This window comes from Eptatretus burgeri, chromosome 13, assembly GCF_056783735.1.
Source record: "Eptatretus burgeri isolate ZD-2024b chromosome 13, Ebu_testis_v1, whole genome shotgun sequence".
NCBI lineage: Eukaryota > Metazoa > Chordata > Myxini > Myxiniformes > Myxinidae > Eptatretus > Eptatretus burgeri.
Window position 1 is genome coordinate 82,874,460 of NC_140973.1, and position 15,579 is coordinate 82,890,038.

A 15,579-nucleotide genomic window follows, 5' to 3' on the forward strand; every position below is an offset into this window, starting at 1 on the left:
GGCCTCAGGTCGCATGTCTTTTCAATTTGTGATACATGCTGATGAACAGGCCATGAATTAAATGGAAACATACTCACTAACCTGGCTGGGACACTATTGAGATGGTTGTCATCCAGCATTTTCTCCTGATATGAGCACTCGCTGCCATTGTTGATTGAACTTGTGTAACGGATATCTTTTCTCCTCTAGGAACGGGGTATGGTGATCATCTGTAATATAGTGATTCTAATTTTACTGATAAGGAAAAAAGGGGGGATTGTGGAAGAAAAAACTAATTATATTCATGTACTCTCAATTATAATTGTTGCTGGTGCTTTATAAATTACCCAATAAACAATTCTACATTATCATCTGAAAATTCTGCATTTTCTCTCCGATTATGAACCTTCTGAGTTCATCACAAATATATTGATTTGGGATTTGAAGTAGTCATTGAAACCGAAGCGACAATTAAAAAGCCATCTAGCCATGCTTCTGGATTTTTTTTTTTTTATTGATGTCAGAGTAAGATGTTTTCAACCATTTTTCGAATTTTACATAATTATATTAATTTAAAACGAGCCTGTTCTTCATTATGATGGACGGTGATGTAATGTTGTTTTGCTTTAATAATCCATTCTCTTTGGAACACAACCTTCCAGCTTCACCATCTCTGGCCAGCCATCATATCTGTTTGTTTTGGGGTTATTTTTCAGGATCTGTGAAAAGTAAAACAGAACAATTGTCAGTTATTATGATGGTCCAAGAAGAAACCTCAATTTGTGGTGTAGGTACATTAAAAGCTGTGTAGTGCAAGGAAGGAGATGCAGGAGGCCTTTGTATTACAAAGTTGACGATACAGTATACCCTCAAATATTGCGGGTTTAAACCAATCAGGGAAACCTATTGTGTTCACATTTAGTTCTGGCGGTATTTCATTTCGGCAAATCGTGGTTTTTGAGCTGGGATGAATCAGGGTTTGTGTCCACATGTACGATTACCTCCCATTACAAGCCTTTTGTTGTTTCTCATGCACCGTTAATTGTAGTAATCAGAACAGCATACGGAATTAAGCAAAGTTTTTAATAATGAATCGTCATCGAACAGGAAATGACAAATGGAGATCCTGTAACACGTTAAATAATTGTGCCCAAACGTAAAAAGATGGACAAAATTAATCGTGCCAAAAGGCTGAGAAAGGTTACGACATTGTGCGAAAAAAATCGAGTTGTTAGATCGGTTGGCAAGAAGTGAAAGTGTGGCATCAGTGGGCCATCATTACGTGATCAATGAATCGACTGTGTGGCAAACGTGAGTCAAATATCCAATCAAGTGTTCCCGCCAGCAAAGCACAAAGTCTCATTCTAGTCCTGTGATTCTCATATTGAAAGGATGGACAAAGCGTTTCATGTTGGATGGAGGACCAAACACAGAAAAAGTGCATTTGAAAGGATCGGTGATATGGGAGAAACCTTTGTGGATTTACCCCTTTGCAAGGGCCAGTGATATGGGAGAAATAATTGCAGATTTAACAACACTTCCATGAGCACCTGAGGCCGAAGGGTCCAGTTCAACCATGGCAGACCATGATGCTGAGGAAAAACTACCCACCGCGCAGCTCATCGAACTAATCGAGGCGAAGGGATTAATGCCGGGGCAGGTATTTAATGCCAAAGAGATGGGATTATTTTGGAAGAGGATGCCATCTCATATCTTCCTGTCCAAGCAGGAAAGCTCTGCTCATGGTCAAGGTGGCTAAGGATCATTTTACCCTTCACCTATGTGGCAATGCAGCAGGTGAATTTGTCGTGCTCCCGATGATGCAACAGCCATTGCAAGTTCTACCTCCACATCTTTCTAAGCTCCACCCTTCCCCCTCTCACAGCATCATCATCATCATCACCCCAAGCTAAGTTTTGTGGTTTATATTTACGGAAGAGTACTATACGAGTACGTAATGCTTTTACTTACTCGTGCAGTCCTCCCACCTTGCTGTTTTTGGAATAAATTAAAAAGGTAAAACTCTTGTGTTTTGGTTTTTTTTATACTGCATTTATTTTATTTACATGTTTATTTCAATGTTAACATGCTATATATATATATATATATATATATATATATATATATATATATATATATATATATATATATATATATATATATATATATATATATATATTCTGCATGTGTATTTCATTTGTGATATGTTTATTTATAACTGCTGCCCTCCTTTCTCGATATTTTCTCGAAGCCCAGCCAGCGATCCCCCCTTTTCCCATTGGCCTTTGGTTTTCAATAACACAGATTTAACTCTCGCGACATTTTCCAGGAACGTAACCCCCACAATATTTGTGGCTTTATTGGACATCACCTTTGGTCCCATCACTCAATGGTGAGGAATGACTGAGAAAATTAAAGAAATTATTGGATCTGCATCTGGATCTTCTCCAAAATCACTTGGCAGACATCCAACCTGTCCAATAAGGTCAGGTCAGGTATGGGAGCATGTGCCAGAACAGCGCGTCGCTGCGTCCACTTTCCGCCGGTACTCCAGGGGCCTCCGTCTGGCCATCCCCCAGGCAGATGCCAGGCCCATCCCCATCTCCTTGAGATGATGGTCAACCTGCTGCAACCACGAGGCACGTGGTCGACCCACTGGCCTCCTCCACTCATGAGACTCCCTCGCTGAGAGAATCTGATGAGCAGGATCAGCGTCAGGAAAATGAGCCACATGTCCATACAGCCGCAACTGACGCTCACGGACTATGCAGGTAACAAATCTCATCCGAGTCTCTCTCAGCAACCGCTCGTTGGACACAAAATCTGACCAGCGATAGCCAAGGATTCTCCGAAGAGACCTGGTACCAAAGGAATTAAGTCTCTGTCTCAGATCCTTGGTCAGACTCGAAGTCTCGCATCCATAGAGCAAGATTGGAAGTACCAAGGACCTGAAGACTCAGACTTTCGTCCTCCTGCACAGGTACCGGCAGCGCCACACCCCTTGATCCAGTGAATCCATGACTCCCCAGGCCCGACCCAGACGTCTATTGACCTCTGACTCACAGCCAGCAGAGACATGAATATCACTGCCAAGGTAAGTGAATCTCTCCACGACCTCAACATCCTCACCACAAACAGACACAGACAGGAGAGCAGCATCCAAGATGTCACCGAAAGCCTGGATCTTAGTTTTGACCCAAGAAACCCGTAATCCCAGCGGCTCTGACTCCTCATTCAGCACCTCGAGGGCCCCCAAAAGGATATCTAAAGTCTCCGCAAAGATGACTGCATCATCTGCAAAATCAAGGTCAGAGATCTTGACATTCCCAAACGATGCACCGCAACTTGATCTCTCCGACATCCTCCCTAAAATCCAGTCCATACAAGTGCTAGAAAGTGTGGGGGCCAGTACACACCCCTGACGAACTCCAGTAACAACTGGAAATAAGTCAGAGATGGTACCACCACACTTCACAGCACTCTCAGTACCAGAGTAGAGTTCAGACTTCAGATCGATCAGTTTTGGTGGCACCCCACGAAGACCAAGAATCCTCCAGAGAACATCCCGATTCAGTGAATCGAACGCTTTACAGAGATCAACATAGGCTGCAAGCAGCCCCTGCCGAAACTCTCGTCTGCGTTCGGTGAGGACACGAAGAGCAAGGATACGGTCAATCCTTGACCTCTTTGGTGTAAAGCCTGACTGCTCTGGACACTGGTGCTCAAGTAGATTGTGGCGAACCCTATCAAGAGTTATCCGAGCAAAGACCTTGCCCGGCACTAAGAGCAGCGTCACCCCTCGGTAGTTGTTGCAGTCTTGGCGATCACCCTTCCCTTTCCAGAGAGGAACAACAAGGCCCCTCTTCCAGTCAGTTGGGATGATGCCTGTGTTCCAGGCAGAGCACAAAACTGCATGCAACGACACGAGTGCAGCATTTCCACCAGCCTTGAGAAGTTCAGCATGGATGTCACAGATCCCTAGAGCTTTGCCCCGTTTCAACTGGTTCACCGCAGCCCGTGTTTCCACAAGCGAAGGTGGACCACAGTTGATTCGAGTGTCAGCAACAGGGATTGTAACACCCCTGACGTCCAACTCGACAGCTGGGGGATCAGCCCGGTACAACCGCTCAAAGTAACCGGCCCAGCGGGCCTTCGCTTCAGACTCCTCTGTCAAGAGCCTACCACTCTCTGCTCTAACTGCAGTGCTCCAAGGGATGGGCTTGGATGAACGCAATGCACGAATTCCCCTGTAAGCGGGACGAGAATCACCTGTCTGCAGGTGATGCTCTACCCCCTCACAGATTCCTCGCACGTAGGCCTCCTTCTCCACCCTCAGTGCATGTCCAGTTTTACGCCTCTGCTCCCTGAACAGCTCAGCTCTGCCATTCAGCCTGGCCCTGCGACTCTGGTCAATGGTACCCAGTGTCCCTTGAGAGACAAAATTCTTCTTTGCCCTGCGGTGAGTTCCAAGACATCCACCGGCAACATCAAGGACGGTGGCCTTGAAGGCGCTCCACAACTCTTCAGGACCCCGCAAAGCACCCAGACCCCCCAAGTGTCCACTCAGCCTGTTCGCAAACTCCTCAGCTACTCTCTCATCCCTGAGCTTGCCAACATCCAGCCTAGGCTGGGATGGTACCATTCTCCAGGATTTAAGATGCAGCTTTAGAGTTGCTACAACAAGCCTGTGGTCAGTATTGAGGAACTGAGCACTCCAGTAGACCCTGCAGTTCTGGATCATCCTCCAACAACCGTCAATGAGGACATGGTCAATCTTCTTTGCCACACCGCCAGCGTTGGAATACCAAGTCCAGCGATGAGCTTGCGGGCGCTGAAACCATGAACCAGCCACCCTAAGTCCATGAATTCTTGAAAAGTAAAGGAACTTAGTGCTATTCTGGTTCATAGTTCCTGACCCATGGGGACCAACACACACCTCATAACCATCCCTATCAGTTCCAGTCGATGCATTGAAATCCCCCAAGACTAGAAGTGTATCTCGTCTGGGGCACTGGTCAACCACAGATTCGAGTGTGGCGTAGAATGCATCCTTCATGGTGAGATCACTCGCCTCAGTCGGAGCATAAAGTGAGACCAGGGAAATGACACCTAAGGAGTGACGAATCCTTAACCTCATATTACGCTCGTTGACCGGTGTTACCTCAATTATCATTGGGGTCAGCTTATTGGACACGGCTACAGCAACTCCTTGGGTATGGTAACCATCAGAGCACCCAGACCAATAGTAGGTGTAACCACCCACCATTATCTCGCCACAATCCGGTCTCCGAACCTCAGAGAGAGCTGCAATGCCGATGTCCAACGCTTGAGCTCAGATGATAACAGAGACAGGTGATCATCCTCTCTTAGGGATAGGACATTCCAGGCACCCACCCGAAGGGACCGCCTCAGGTTAACCCAAGGAGACCGCCGTCTGGTGGAAGACACCTCAGCACCACTCCGACACACTCTCCCGCAATCTGACCCAGGGATGTTACCCCATGGTTTCCCTCCTATCATCAAAGATTGGGGGTCCCGAAGGCTTTGCCCCAATCCCACCATCCGGTGAGCTGCCCTGCGAAGGGAAGCTGCACAGGAGGTACTCCCACGGAGTGGGTTTTCAGATTTTTTTGCGTTTTTGTGTTTTGCGGAATGAAGGGTTTTACAGTGGCCGGAGTGCAAATCCTGCCACCAACCTCCGAATAAAAAAGTAAACCAACTGCAGCAGGACGTCCGCAGACACAGTTGGGCACTGGATATGGATGGCCGTTGGCTCACAAGGAGCTCCTCCGCCCTTTGACAGGTTTTGTTTTTAATCCTGCTGGGTGTCCATATCCAAACACCCTCCTCACCAGAAAACCTGGTGGGGGAGACGGTTCAGTCGCCGACAACCCGACCATGGAACAGGTTAGTACAGGTTTACATGGTACCGGTAGCAGGTCAGAGATCTATCCTGATCTAACCTGACCTGAATGCCAGGTCGGTCCAATAAATTTCGTCCAAATCCGTCCATAACATTTTGAGATTTCCTGCTCACAGACAGGCCTTCAAAGATAAGGGGGTGAAAACATAACCTCCATCCAACTTCAGTTTTGGAGGTAATGATAAGCCGGATCTGCAACCGGACCTGAACGAATATCTCATCACCTTGTACATGTCACCGACCTAACTCTTCCACCAAGTTTCATCAGAATCCATCCACAACTTTTTGAGATATTGTGCTCTACAGTACATCGTTTCGGCCCTATCTCTCAATGGTAAAGAATCGCATCAAAAATTCTCCAATCCGCATCCAGATTCTTCACCAAAATCGAAACATTTCATCCTTGTGACACACCACACACCTAACCTGTCCACTGCTCCCAGGCAGAGGTGAAAAGATAACCTCCCTCTGTCTATCTGTCTATCTAAACAAGATAGACTGGGAGCTCGGTGGAGTTTGTTTTGACATTTGAGCACAAAAGGTTTGAGTGTCCGATACTGTGGTACATGGGTGCCTACTCAAGAAAGGCCTTTCTGAAGTTCCACCTGGTCGGATACTGGTCTGCGGCTGATCAAATGGCGCCTTTTTTTCATTAGACTTTTGAGCACAAATATCGAACCCGCATTATTAAACTCAGTAAGGCTGTCTGATTCTGAAAATGTAACTCAAGAACACACAGACGTCAGATAAAGCTACTTAAGAACAGAATTAATTGAACTTAATTGACATTATATTTTGACTTCTGAGCACAAACATCACCGTGGTCGCAAATTACAGCCGATATCAAAATAAAATAAAATATGGAACTTAAGAATGAAAAAATGCTGGACAAAGTCGCGTAAAATGATTTTAAGGTAATTCGACAAAATTAAGGTCGATTATTGGTGGATGCACTCTGCACTAACATGCTTTAGCAGAGGATGATTGGTGTTTATCCCCCTCTTTTATGAGAAAACAAAAATTGATTCAAATAAAACATCCAATGCACATCAACACTCACTAACATGTCAAAAAAAATCCGTGTTGCAGGTCAGGTCAGGTTTGGGAGAATGCACAGGAGCAGCGCGTCGCTGCGTCCGCTTTCCGCCGGTACTCCAGGTGCCTCCGTCTGGCCATCCCCCAGGCAGATGCCTTGCCCAACCCCATCTCCTTGAGATGCTAATCAACCTGCTGCAACCAGGAGGCTCGTGGTCAGCCTATTGGCCTCCTCCACTCACGAGACTCCCTCGCTGAGAAAATCTGGTGAACAGGATCAGCATCAGGAAAATGAGCCACATATACACACAGCTGCAGCTGATGCTCACGGACTATGCAGGTAACAAATCTCATTTGAGTCTCTCGAAGCAACAACTCGTTGGACACAAAGTCCGACCAGTGAGAGCCAAGAATTCTCCGAAGAGACCTGGTACCAATGGAATTAAGTCTCCTTCTCAGATCCCTGGTCAGAGTCCAAGTCTCACATCCATAGCGCAAGATGGAAGCACCAAGGACATGAAGACTCGGACTTTCGTCCTCCCACACAGGTACCAACAGTGCCACACCCCATGATCCAGTGAATCCATGACTCCCCAGGCCCGACCCAGACGTCTGTTAACCTCTGGCTTACAGCCAGATAGGATGCACTCTGCACAACATGAATATCACTCCCAAGGTAAGCGAATCTCTCCATCACCTCAACATCCTCACCACAAACAGGTACAGACAGGACAGCAGCATCCAAGATGTCAATGAAAGCTTGGATCTTAGTTTTGACCCAAGAAACCTGTAATCCCAGCGGTTCTGACTCCTCATTCAGCACCTCGAGGGCCCCCAAAAGGATATCTAAAGACTCCGCAAAGATGACTGCATCATCTGCAAAATCAAGGTCAGAGATCTTGACATCCCCAAACGATGCACCACAGCTTGATCTCTCCGACATCCTCCCGAGAATCCAGTCAATACAAGCACTGAAAAGTGTGGGGGCCAGTACACACCCCTGAGGAACTCCAGTAACAATTGGAAATAACTCAGAGATGGTGTTATGGAGAAAATAATTATATTAATATACTCTCAATCATAATTGTTGCTGGTGTTTTATAAATTTAATTTTTATGCTTCCTTTACCCAAGAGTCTTTTGACCTAAATGTTGATAAAAGGAATGTCTTGCTATGGAACAAAGTGACCTGGTTGATAATAGCATCTTTTGCCGTAATTACGTCATTCGCTTTTCACCGAGAAGACACGTATTGCATTTTGGAGTTATTTGGCTAAGGCTTGTCAGCCCCCTCCACTCTCCCATGAAAGCATATAAATACCAGGAAATGTAATCTTGTTTTAGTGCAAATCATTGAAGATGTTTACCATCTCGGTGGCTTGTACTCCTTGGTACCAAGTAAAATAAAATTATCTGATGTCATGTACTTTCCGTGTAGACGGTGAATTAATTGTGGCTTTCATTTGAGTAACAGGATTTACGTTGAGTCGGTTAATATATAAACCACAAAATTCGACAACAGTATCACCACATCTCACAGCACTCTCAGTACCAGATTATTGTTCAGATATCAGATTGATCAGTTTTGGTGTTGGCTTAATTGTTAGGTTGGTGGGCTTGGAATCCCACGAACCTGAGTTCAAATCCCACTTGGATGTTGAATTAATACCACTTGGGGTTGACTCTGCCTGTCATCCTTCCAAGGTCAGCAAAGTGAGTGCCAGCTTGCTGGTATACTGTGTCAGAGTACCGACCTGTCCAGGATTATGTCCAAGAGCCAAGGAGACTGCTTTGGCAGCACCAACGCTCTGCACAGAGTATGGTCCCAATGGATGGGTGGTGGCACCCCACTAAGATCAAGAATCCTCCAGAAGGCATCCTGATTCACCGAATCAAACTCTTTACAGAGATCAATGTAGGCTGCAAGCAGCCCCCACCGAAACTCTCATCTGCGTTCGGTGAGGACCCAAAGAGCAAGAATACGGTCAATCGTTGACCTCTTTGGTGTAAAGCCTGACTGCTCTGGATGCTGGTGCTCATGCAGATGGTGGCGAACCCTATCAAGAATTATCCGAGCAAAGACCTTGTCCGGCACTGAGAGCAGCGTCACCCCTCGGTAGTTGTTGCAGTCTTGGCGATCACCCTTCCCTTTCCAGAGAGGGGCAATAAGACCCCTACATTAAGGCTGCAACAAGCCTGTAGTCAGTATTGAGGAACCGAACACTCCGGGAGACTCTGCAATTCTGGATCATCCTCCAGTGACCATCAACGTGCACATGGTCAATCTTCTTTGCCACACTGCCAGCATTGGAATACCAAGTCCAGCGATGAGCTTGTGGGTGCTGAAACCATGAACCAGCCACCCTAAGTCCATGACTTCTTGCAAAGTCAAAGAACTTAGTGCTATTCAGGTTCACAGTTCCAGACCAATGGTGACCAACACACACCTCATAACCATCCCTATCAGTTCCAGTCAATGCATTGAAATCCCCCAAGACTAGAAGTGCATCTCGCCTGGGGCAATGATCAACCACAGACTCGAGCGTGGCGTAGAATGTGTCCTTCACAGTGAGATCACTCGCCTCAGTTGGAGAATATACAGAGACCAGGGAAATGGCACACAAGGAGTGATGAATCCTTCGTCTCACAATATACTCATTCACCGGTGTTACCTCAATTATCATGGAGTCAGCTTATTGGACACAGCTACAGCAAATCCTTGGGTATGGTAACCATCAGAGCGACCAGACCAATAGTAGGTCTAACCACCCGCCATGATCTCACCGCAATCCGGTCTCCGAACCTCAGATAGTGCTGCAATACCGATGTCCAAATGTTTGAGCTCAGATGATAACAGAGACAGTTGATTATCCTCTTCGGGATCGCACACTCCAGGCACCCACCCGAAGGGACCGACTCAGCTTAACCCAAGGAGACCACCATCTGGTGGACGATACCTCAGCACCACTCCGACACACTCTCCCACAATCTGACCCGGGAATGTTACCCCGTGGTTTCCCTCCTATCATCAAGGATTGGGGGTCCCGAAGGCTTTGCCCCAATCCCATCATCCGGTGAGCTGCCCTGTGAAGGGAAGCTGTACATGAGGTACTCCCACGGAGTGGGTTTTCAGATTTTTTTTTTTTTTTTTTTGCTTTTAGTATGTTTTGCGGAATGAAGGGTTTTACGGTGGCCGGAGTGCAAATCCTGCCACCAACCTCCTAATTAGAAGTAACTCAACTGCAGGAGGACGTCCGCAGACACAGTCGGGCACTAGATATGGATGGCCGTTGGCTCACAAGGAGCTCCTCCGCCTTTTGACAGCTTTTTACATGCACAACCTAAACCTGCAGTCCATTTTTACTTGTCATATTTCTAGCTCCCATGGAGATTGTGTAGAGCAGTGAGATTTCTACCTCCTCGAATGGACTGACACCCTCAATGCCCTTGGCTCCCACGAAAGCCCAGCTGTCCTTCTCAGCGAGAGACGTGACGTGCGCACTACCCAACTCTTTGAGCATGCTTCGTGCTTTTTTATTGAGCCTGCAACACATGACAAGGAAGGGTTAGCTGTCTGTTTATAGGAACAATGCAGCTGACTTACCTGGAATTTCTAAGAGCTGCAGGTCATCAATCAAACCTTGAACCACAAAACCTGTTTACTATTCTCATCTGAACAACCTGACACCGAGTAGATGTCTCATTCACTTCAATATTTGTCTATTGCCTATTATATTATATTTGTCCTTGTAATTCACTTTTAAACCGATGTCTGTACTGCAAGTGTCGAATGTACAAGTTTCATGATGATCCGAAGATAAATGTTAATAAAAATTCAAATGCAAGATAGTTATAAATGAACTCCTGCTATCTGAAAACAATGAAATTCTGAAACCCTCTTGTGAAAAAGAAGATTAACCAAAGGAAAGCGACTGTTCTCAGCTCTTGTAAAGTTTTCCATAAATGACGTCATTCTTGTTCAAATACAGGAGTGCCTTGGGGTCAAGTCAACTGACAATCGTGAAAACGTCTTTTTCATGGCAAGTCAGTGTTTTACTTGTGTTGTTGGGAAGTCAGTGTTGACCTGTGTTCTAGGTTAGTCAGTGTTGACCTGTGTTGTAGGTAAGGCAGTGTTTTACTTGTGTTGTAGGTAAGTCAGTGTTGACCTGTGTTGTAGGTTAGTCAGTGTTGACCTGTGTTGTAGGTAAGGCAGTGTTTTACCTGTGTTGTAGGTTAGTCAGTGTTTTACCTGTGTTGTAGGTTAGTCAGTGTTTTACCTGTGTTGTAGGTAAGGCAGTGTTGACCTGTGTTGTAGGTAAGGCAGTGTTTTACCTGTATTGTAGGTAAGTCAGTGTTGACCTGTGTTGTAGGTAAGGCAGTGTTGACCTGTGTTGTAGGTAAGTCAGTGTTGACCTGTGTTGTAGGAAAGGCAGTGTTTTACCTGTGTTGTAGGTAAGTCAGTGTTGACCTGTGTTGTGGGTAAGTCAGTGTTTTACCTGTGTTGTAGGTAAGTCAGTGTTTTACCTGTGTTGTAGGTAAGTCAGTGTTTTACCTGTGTTGTAGGTAAGTCAGTGTTTTACCTGTATTGTAGGTAAGTCAGTGTTTTACCTGTGTTGTAGGTAAGTCAGTGTTGACCTGTGTTGTAGGAAAGGCAGTGTTTTACCTGTATTGTAGGTAAGTCGGTGTTGACCTGTGTTCTAGGTTAGTCAGTGTTGACCTGTGTTGTAGGTAAGGCAGTGTTTTACTTGTGTTGTAGGTAAGTCAGTGTTGACCTGTGTTGTAGGTTAGTCAGTGTTGACCTGTGTTGTAGGTAAGGCAGTGTTTTACCTGTGTTGTAGGTTAGTCAGTGTTTTACCTGTGTTGTAGGTAAGGCAGTGTTTTACCTGTGTTGTAGGTTAGTCAGTGTTTTACCTGTGTTGTAGGTAAGGCAGTGTTGACCTGTGTTGTAGGTAAGGCAGTGTTTTACCTGTATTGTAGGTAAGTCAGTGTTGACCTGTGTTGTAGGTAAGGCAGTGTTGACCTGTGTTGTAGGTAAGGCAGTGTTGACCTGTGTTGTAGGTAAGTCAGTGTTGACCTGTGTTGTAGGAAAGGCAGTGTTTTACCTGTGTTGTAGGTAAGTCAGTGTTGACCTGTGTTGTAGGTAAGGCAGTGTTGACCTGTGTTGTAGGAAAGGCAGTGTTGACCTGTGTTGTAGGTAAGGCAGTGTTGACCTGTGTTGTAGGTAAGGCAGTGTTGACCTGTGTTGTAGGTAAGTCAGTGTTGACCTGTGTTGTAGGTAAGGCAGTGTTGACCTGTGTTGTAGGTAAGGCAGTGTTGACCTGTGTTGTAGGTAAGTCAGTGTTGACCTGTGTTGTAGGTAAGGCAGTGTTGACCTGTGTTGTCGGTAAGTCAGTGTTGACCTGTGTTGTAGGTAAGTCAGTGTTGACCTGTGTTGTAGGTAAGTCAGTGTTTTACCTGTGTTGTAGGTAAGTCAGTGTTGACCTGTGTTGTAGGAAAGGCAGTGTTTTACCTGTGTTGTAGGTAAATCAGTGTTGACCTGTGTTGTAGGTAAGGCAGTGTTGACCTGTGTTGTAGGTAAGTCAGTGTTGACCTGTGTTGTAGGTAAGGCAGTGTTGACCTGTGTTGTAGGTAAGTCAGTGTTGACCTGTGTTGTCGGTAAGGCAGTGTTGACCTGTGTTGTAGGTAAGTCAGTGTTGACCTGTGTTGTAGGTAAGTCAGTGTTGACCTGTGTTGTAGGTAAGGCAGTGTTGACCTGTGTTGTAGGTAAGGCAGTGTTGACCTGTGTTGTAGGTAAGTCAGTGTTGACCTGTGTTGTAGGTAAGGCAGTGTTGACCTGTGTTGTAGGTAAGGCAGTGTTGACCTGTGTTGTAGGTAAGTCAGTGTTGACCTGTGTTGTAGGTAAGGCAGTGTTGACCTGTGTTGTCGGTAAGTCAGTGTTGACCTGTGTTGTAGGTAAGTCAGTGTTGACCTGTGTTGTAGGTAAGTCAGTGTTTTACCTGTGTTGTAGGTAAGTCAGTGTTGACCTGTGTTGTAGGAAAGGCAGTGTTTTACCTGTGTTGTAGGTAAATCAGTGTTGACCTGTGTTGTAGGTAAGGCAGTGTTGACCTGTGTTGTAGGTAAGTCAGTGTTGACCTGTGTTGTAGGTAAGGCAGTGTTGACCTGTGTTGTAGGTAAGTCAGTGTTGACCTGTGTTGTAGGTAAGGCAGTGTTTTACCTGTGTTGTAGGTAAGTCAGTGTTGACCTGTGTTGTAGGTAAGGCAGTGTTGACCTGTGTTGTAGGTAAGGCAGTGTTTTACCTGTATTGTAGGTAAGTCAGTGTTGACCTGTGTTGTAGGTAAGTCAGTGTTTACCTGTGTTGTCGGTAAGGCAGTGTTGACCTGTGTTGTAGGTAAGGCAGTGTTGACCTGTGTTGTAGGTAAGTCAGTGTTGACCTGTGTTGTAGGTAAGTCAGTGTTGACCTGTGTTGTAGGTAAGGCAGTGTTGACCTGTGTTGTAGGTAAGTCAGTGTTGACCTGTGTTGTAGGTAAGGCAGTGTTGACCTGTGTTGTAGGTAAGGCAGTGTTGACCTGTGTTGTCGGTAAGTCAGTGTTGACCTGTGTTGTAGGTAAGTCAGTGTTGACCTGTGTTGTAGGTAAGTCAGTGTTTTACCTGTGTTGTAGGTAAGTCAGTGTTGACCTGTGTTGTAGGAAAGGCAGTGTTTTACCTGTGTTGTAGGTAAATCAGTGTTGACCTGTGTTGTGGGTAAGTCAGTGTTGACCTGTGTTGTAGGTAAGGCAGTGTTTTACCTGTGTTGTAGGTAAATCAGTGTTGACCTGTGTTGTGGGTAAGTCAGTGTTGACCTGTGTTGTAGGTAAGTCAGTGTTGACCTGTGTTGTAGGTAAGTCAGTGTTTTACCTGTGTTGTAGGTAAGTCAGTGTTGACCTGTGTTGTAGGAAAGGCAGTGTTTTACCTGTGTTGTAGGTAAATCAGTGTTGACCTGTGTTGTGGGTAAGTCAGTGTTGACCTGTGTTGTAGGTAAGGCAGTGTTTTACCTGTGTTGTAGGGAAGGCAGTGTTTACCTTGTGGCTGCATCATCAAATGTCGCAATCAAAACAATCGTTCCATCAGGTGTTGCATGGATGAAACGGATAAGTTCATAAACATCTGTGGGTGACACATCAAAGAGTACAATGTCTTTTCAAACACACATGATTGGTGAACGTTGACTGATGATGTGTAGATTGGTGTGATTCTGTGAAGCCAGTACTCTCCCCAAAGCGAACACACACAACATTTAGCAGTCCCGAGAAAGTTATTTCGTTAGCATCCGTTTTAGTTCGCCCTTCTCTCGTGTCTCGTAGGTATATGGGACAAAATGCGTTGCAAGGACTTTTCGGCAGGTCTCGTATCCCATTGTTTGGTCTGTTTTGTATTTTATTTTGCTTTATTTCACACACGACCACCTCTCCTCCACACACGCATGCACATCACAGACAACACCGCACCGCGACAGCCTCATTTTCCCCATTCAAACTGTGCTGCATGCCCCCAACGGATATTTCATTCCAACCTTCGACGTACTCAGACCCCAACGCTGCAACATTCCTCCAACCACCACAATGCCTTCCCAAAATTCCTCATGACAGACCACAACCCAAGCCCACCTATTCTCACCATTAACGCCACATTCTCAACAACCGCCATCACCATCATTAACTCACCACACTGCAACTCCTACTCAACACCACTGCTGCCATCGCTCAAACATGGTCATCATTAATGACCACCACCGCCTTTCGGGACCACCTGGGACGAGGAGGCACGCTCATTGATGAGGTGAGCGATCACCCCGTGCTGTTCTTGGAGCTCCATCACGTGGCAAAGCATGGAGAAAATGGGGGCATTTCCGGTGGAAAACCCTTTCTGGGTTCAAGTCCACGTGCCAATGAGGGCGCGGGAAAACACCCATTACTCCACCTGTTCTGCACTCAAGTGCCGCCCCTGCTGCACACTTACCCACACTTCTCAAATCTGGTCCACCTGCTGCTCACTTACCAACACTTCTCAAATCTAGCCCACCCGCTGCACACTTCCCCACACTTCTCAAATCTGGTCCACCCGCTGCACAGTTACCCACCCTTCTGAAATCTAGTCAACCTGCTGCACACTTACGCACACTTCTCAAATCTGGTCCACCTGCTGCTTAGTTACCCACCCTTATGAAATCTCGTCAACCTGCTGCACACTTACCCACACTTCTCAAATCTGGTCCACCTGCTACTCACTTACCAACACTTCTCAAATCTAGCCCACCCGCTGCACACTTACCCACACTTCTCAAATCTGGTCCACCCGCTGCACAGTTACCCACCCTTATGAAATCTCGTCAACCCGCTGCACACTTACCCACACTTCTCAAATCTGGTCCACCCGCTGCACAGTTACCCACCCTTATGAAATCTCGTCAACCCGCTGCACGCTTACCCACACTTCTCAAATCTGGTCCACCCGCTGCACAGTTACCCACCCTTATGAAATCTCGTCAACCCGCTGCACACTTACCCACACTTCTCAAATCTGGTCCACCCGCTGCACAGTTACCCACCCTTATGAAATCTCGTCAACCCGCTGCACGCCTACCCACACTTCTCAAATCTGGCCCAG

At 46.3% G+C, this 15,579-nt stretch overlaps 1 protein-coding gene across 2 annotated transcripts in view; it reads right to left on the minus strand.

Moving 5' to 3' along the window:
* Positions 1 to 450: 450 nt before the first annotated feature.
* LOC147014921 (protein FAM3C-like) overlaps positions 451 to 15,579 on the minus strand; it is a 69,008-nt gene continuing 53,879 nt past the window's right edge. The window contains exons 7-10 of one of the 2 annotated variants that reach the window (XR_015050947.1): positions 13,995 to 14,079; positions 10,353 to 10,479; positions 6,967 to 7,201; positions 451 to 698 (exon numbers count right to left, since the gene is read on the minus strand). Coding sequence is in view for 1 of the 2 variants with exons in the window: in XM_085853392.1 (XP_085709518.1) it covers positions 606 to 698; positions 10,353 to 10,479; positions 13,995 to 14,079 (305 nt within the window). In the remaining variant the exon portion in view is untranslated. The remainder of the gene's footprint in view (positions 699 to 6,966; positions 7,202 to 10,352; positions 10,480 to 13,994; positions 14,080 to 15,579) is intronic. The other variant, XM_085853392.1, reaches the window with a different exon arrangement.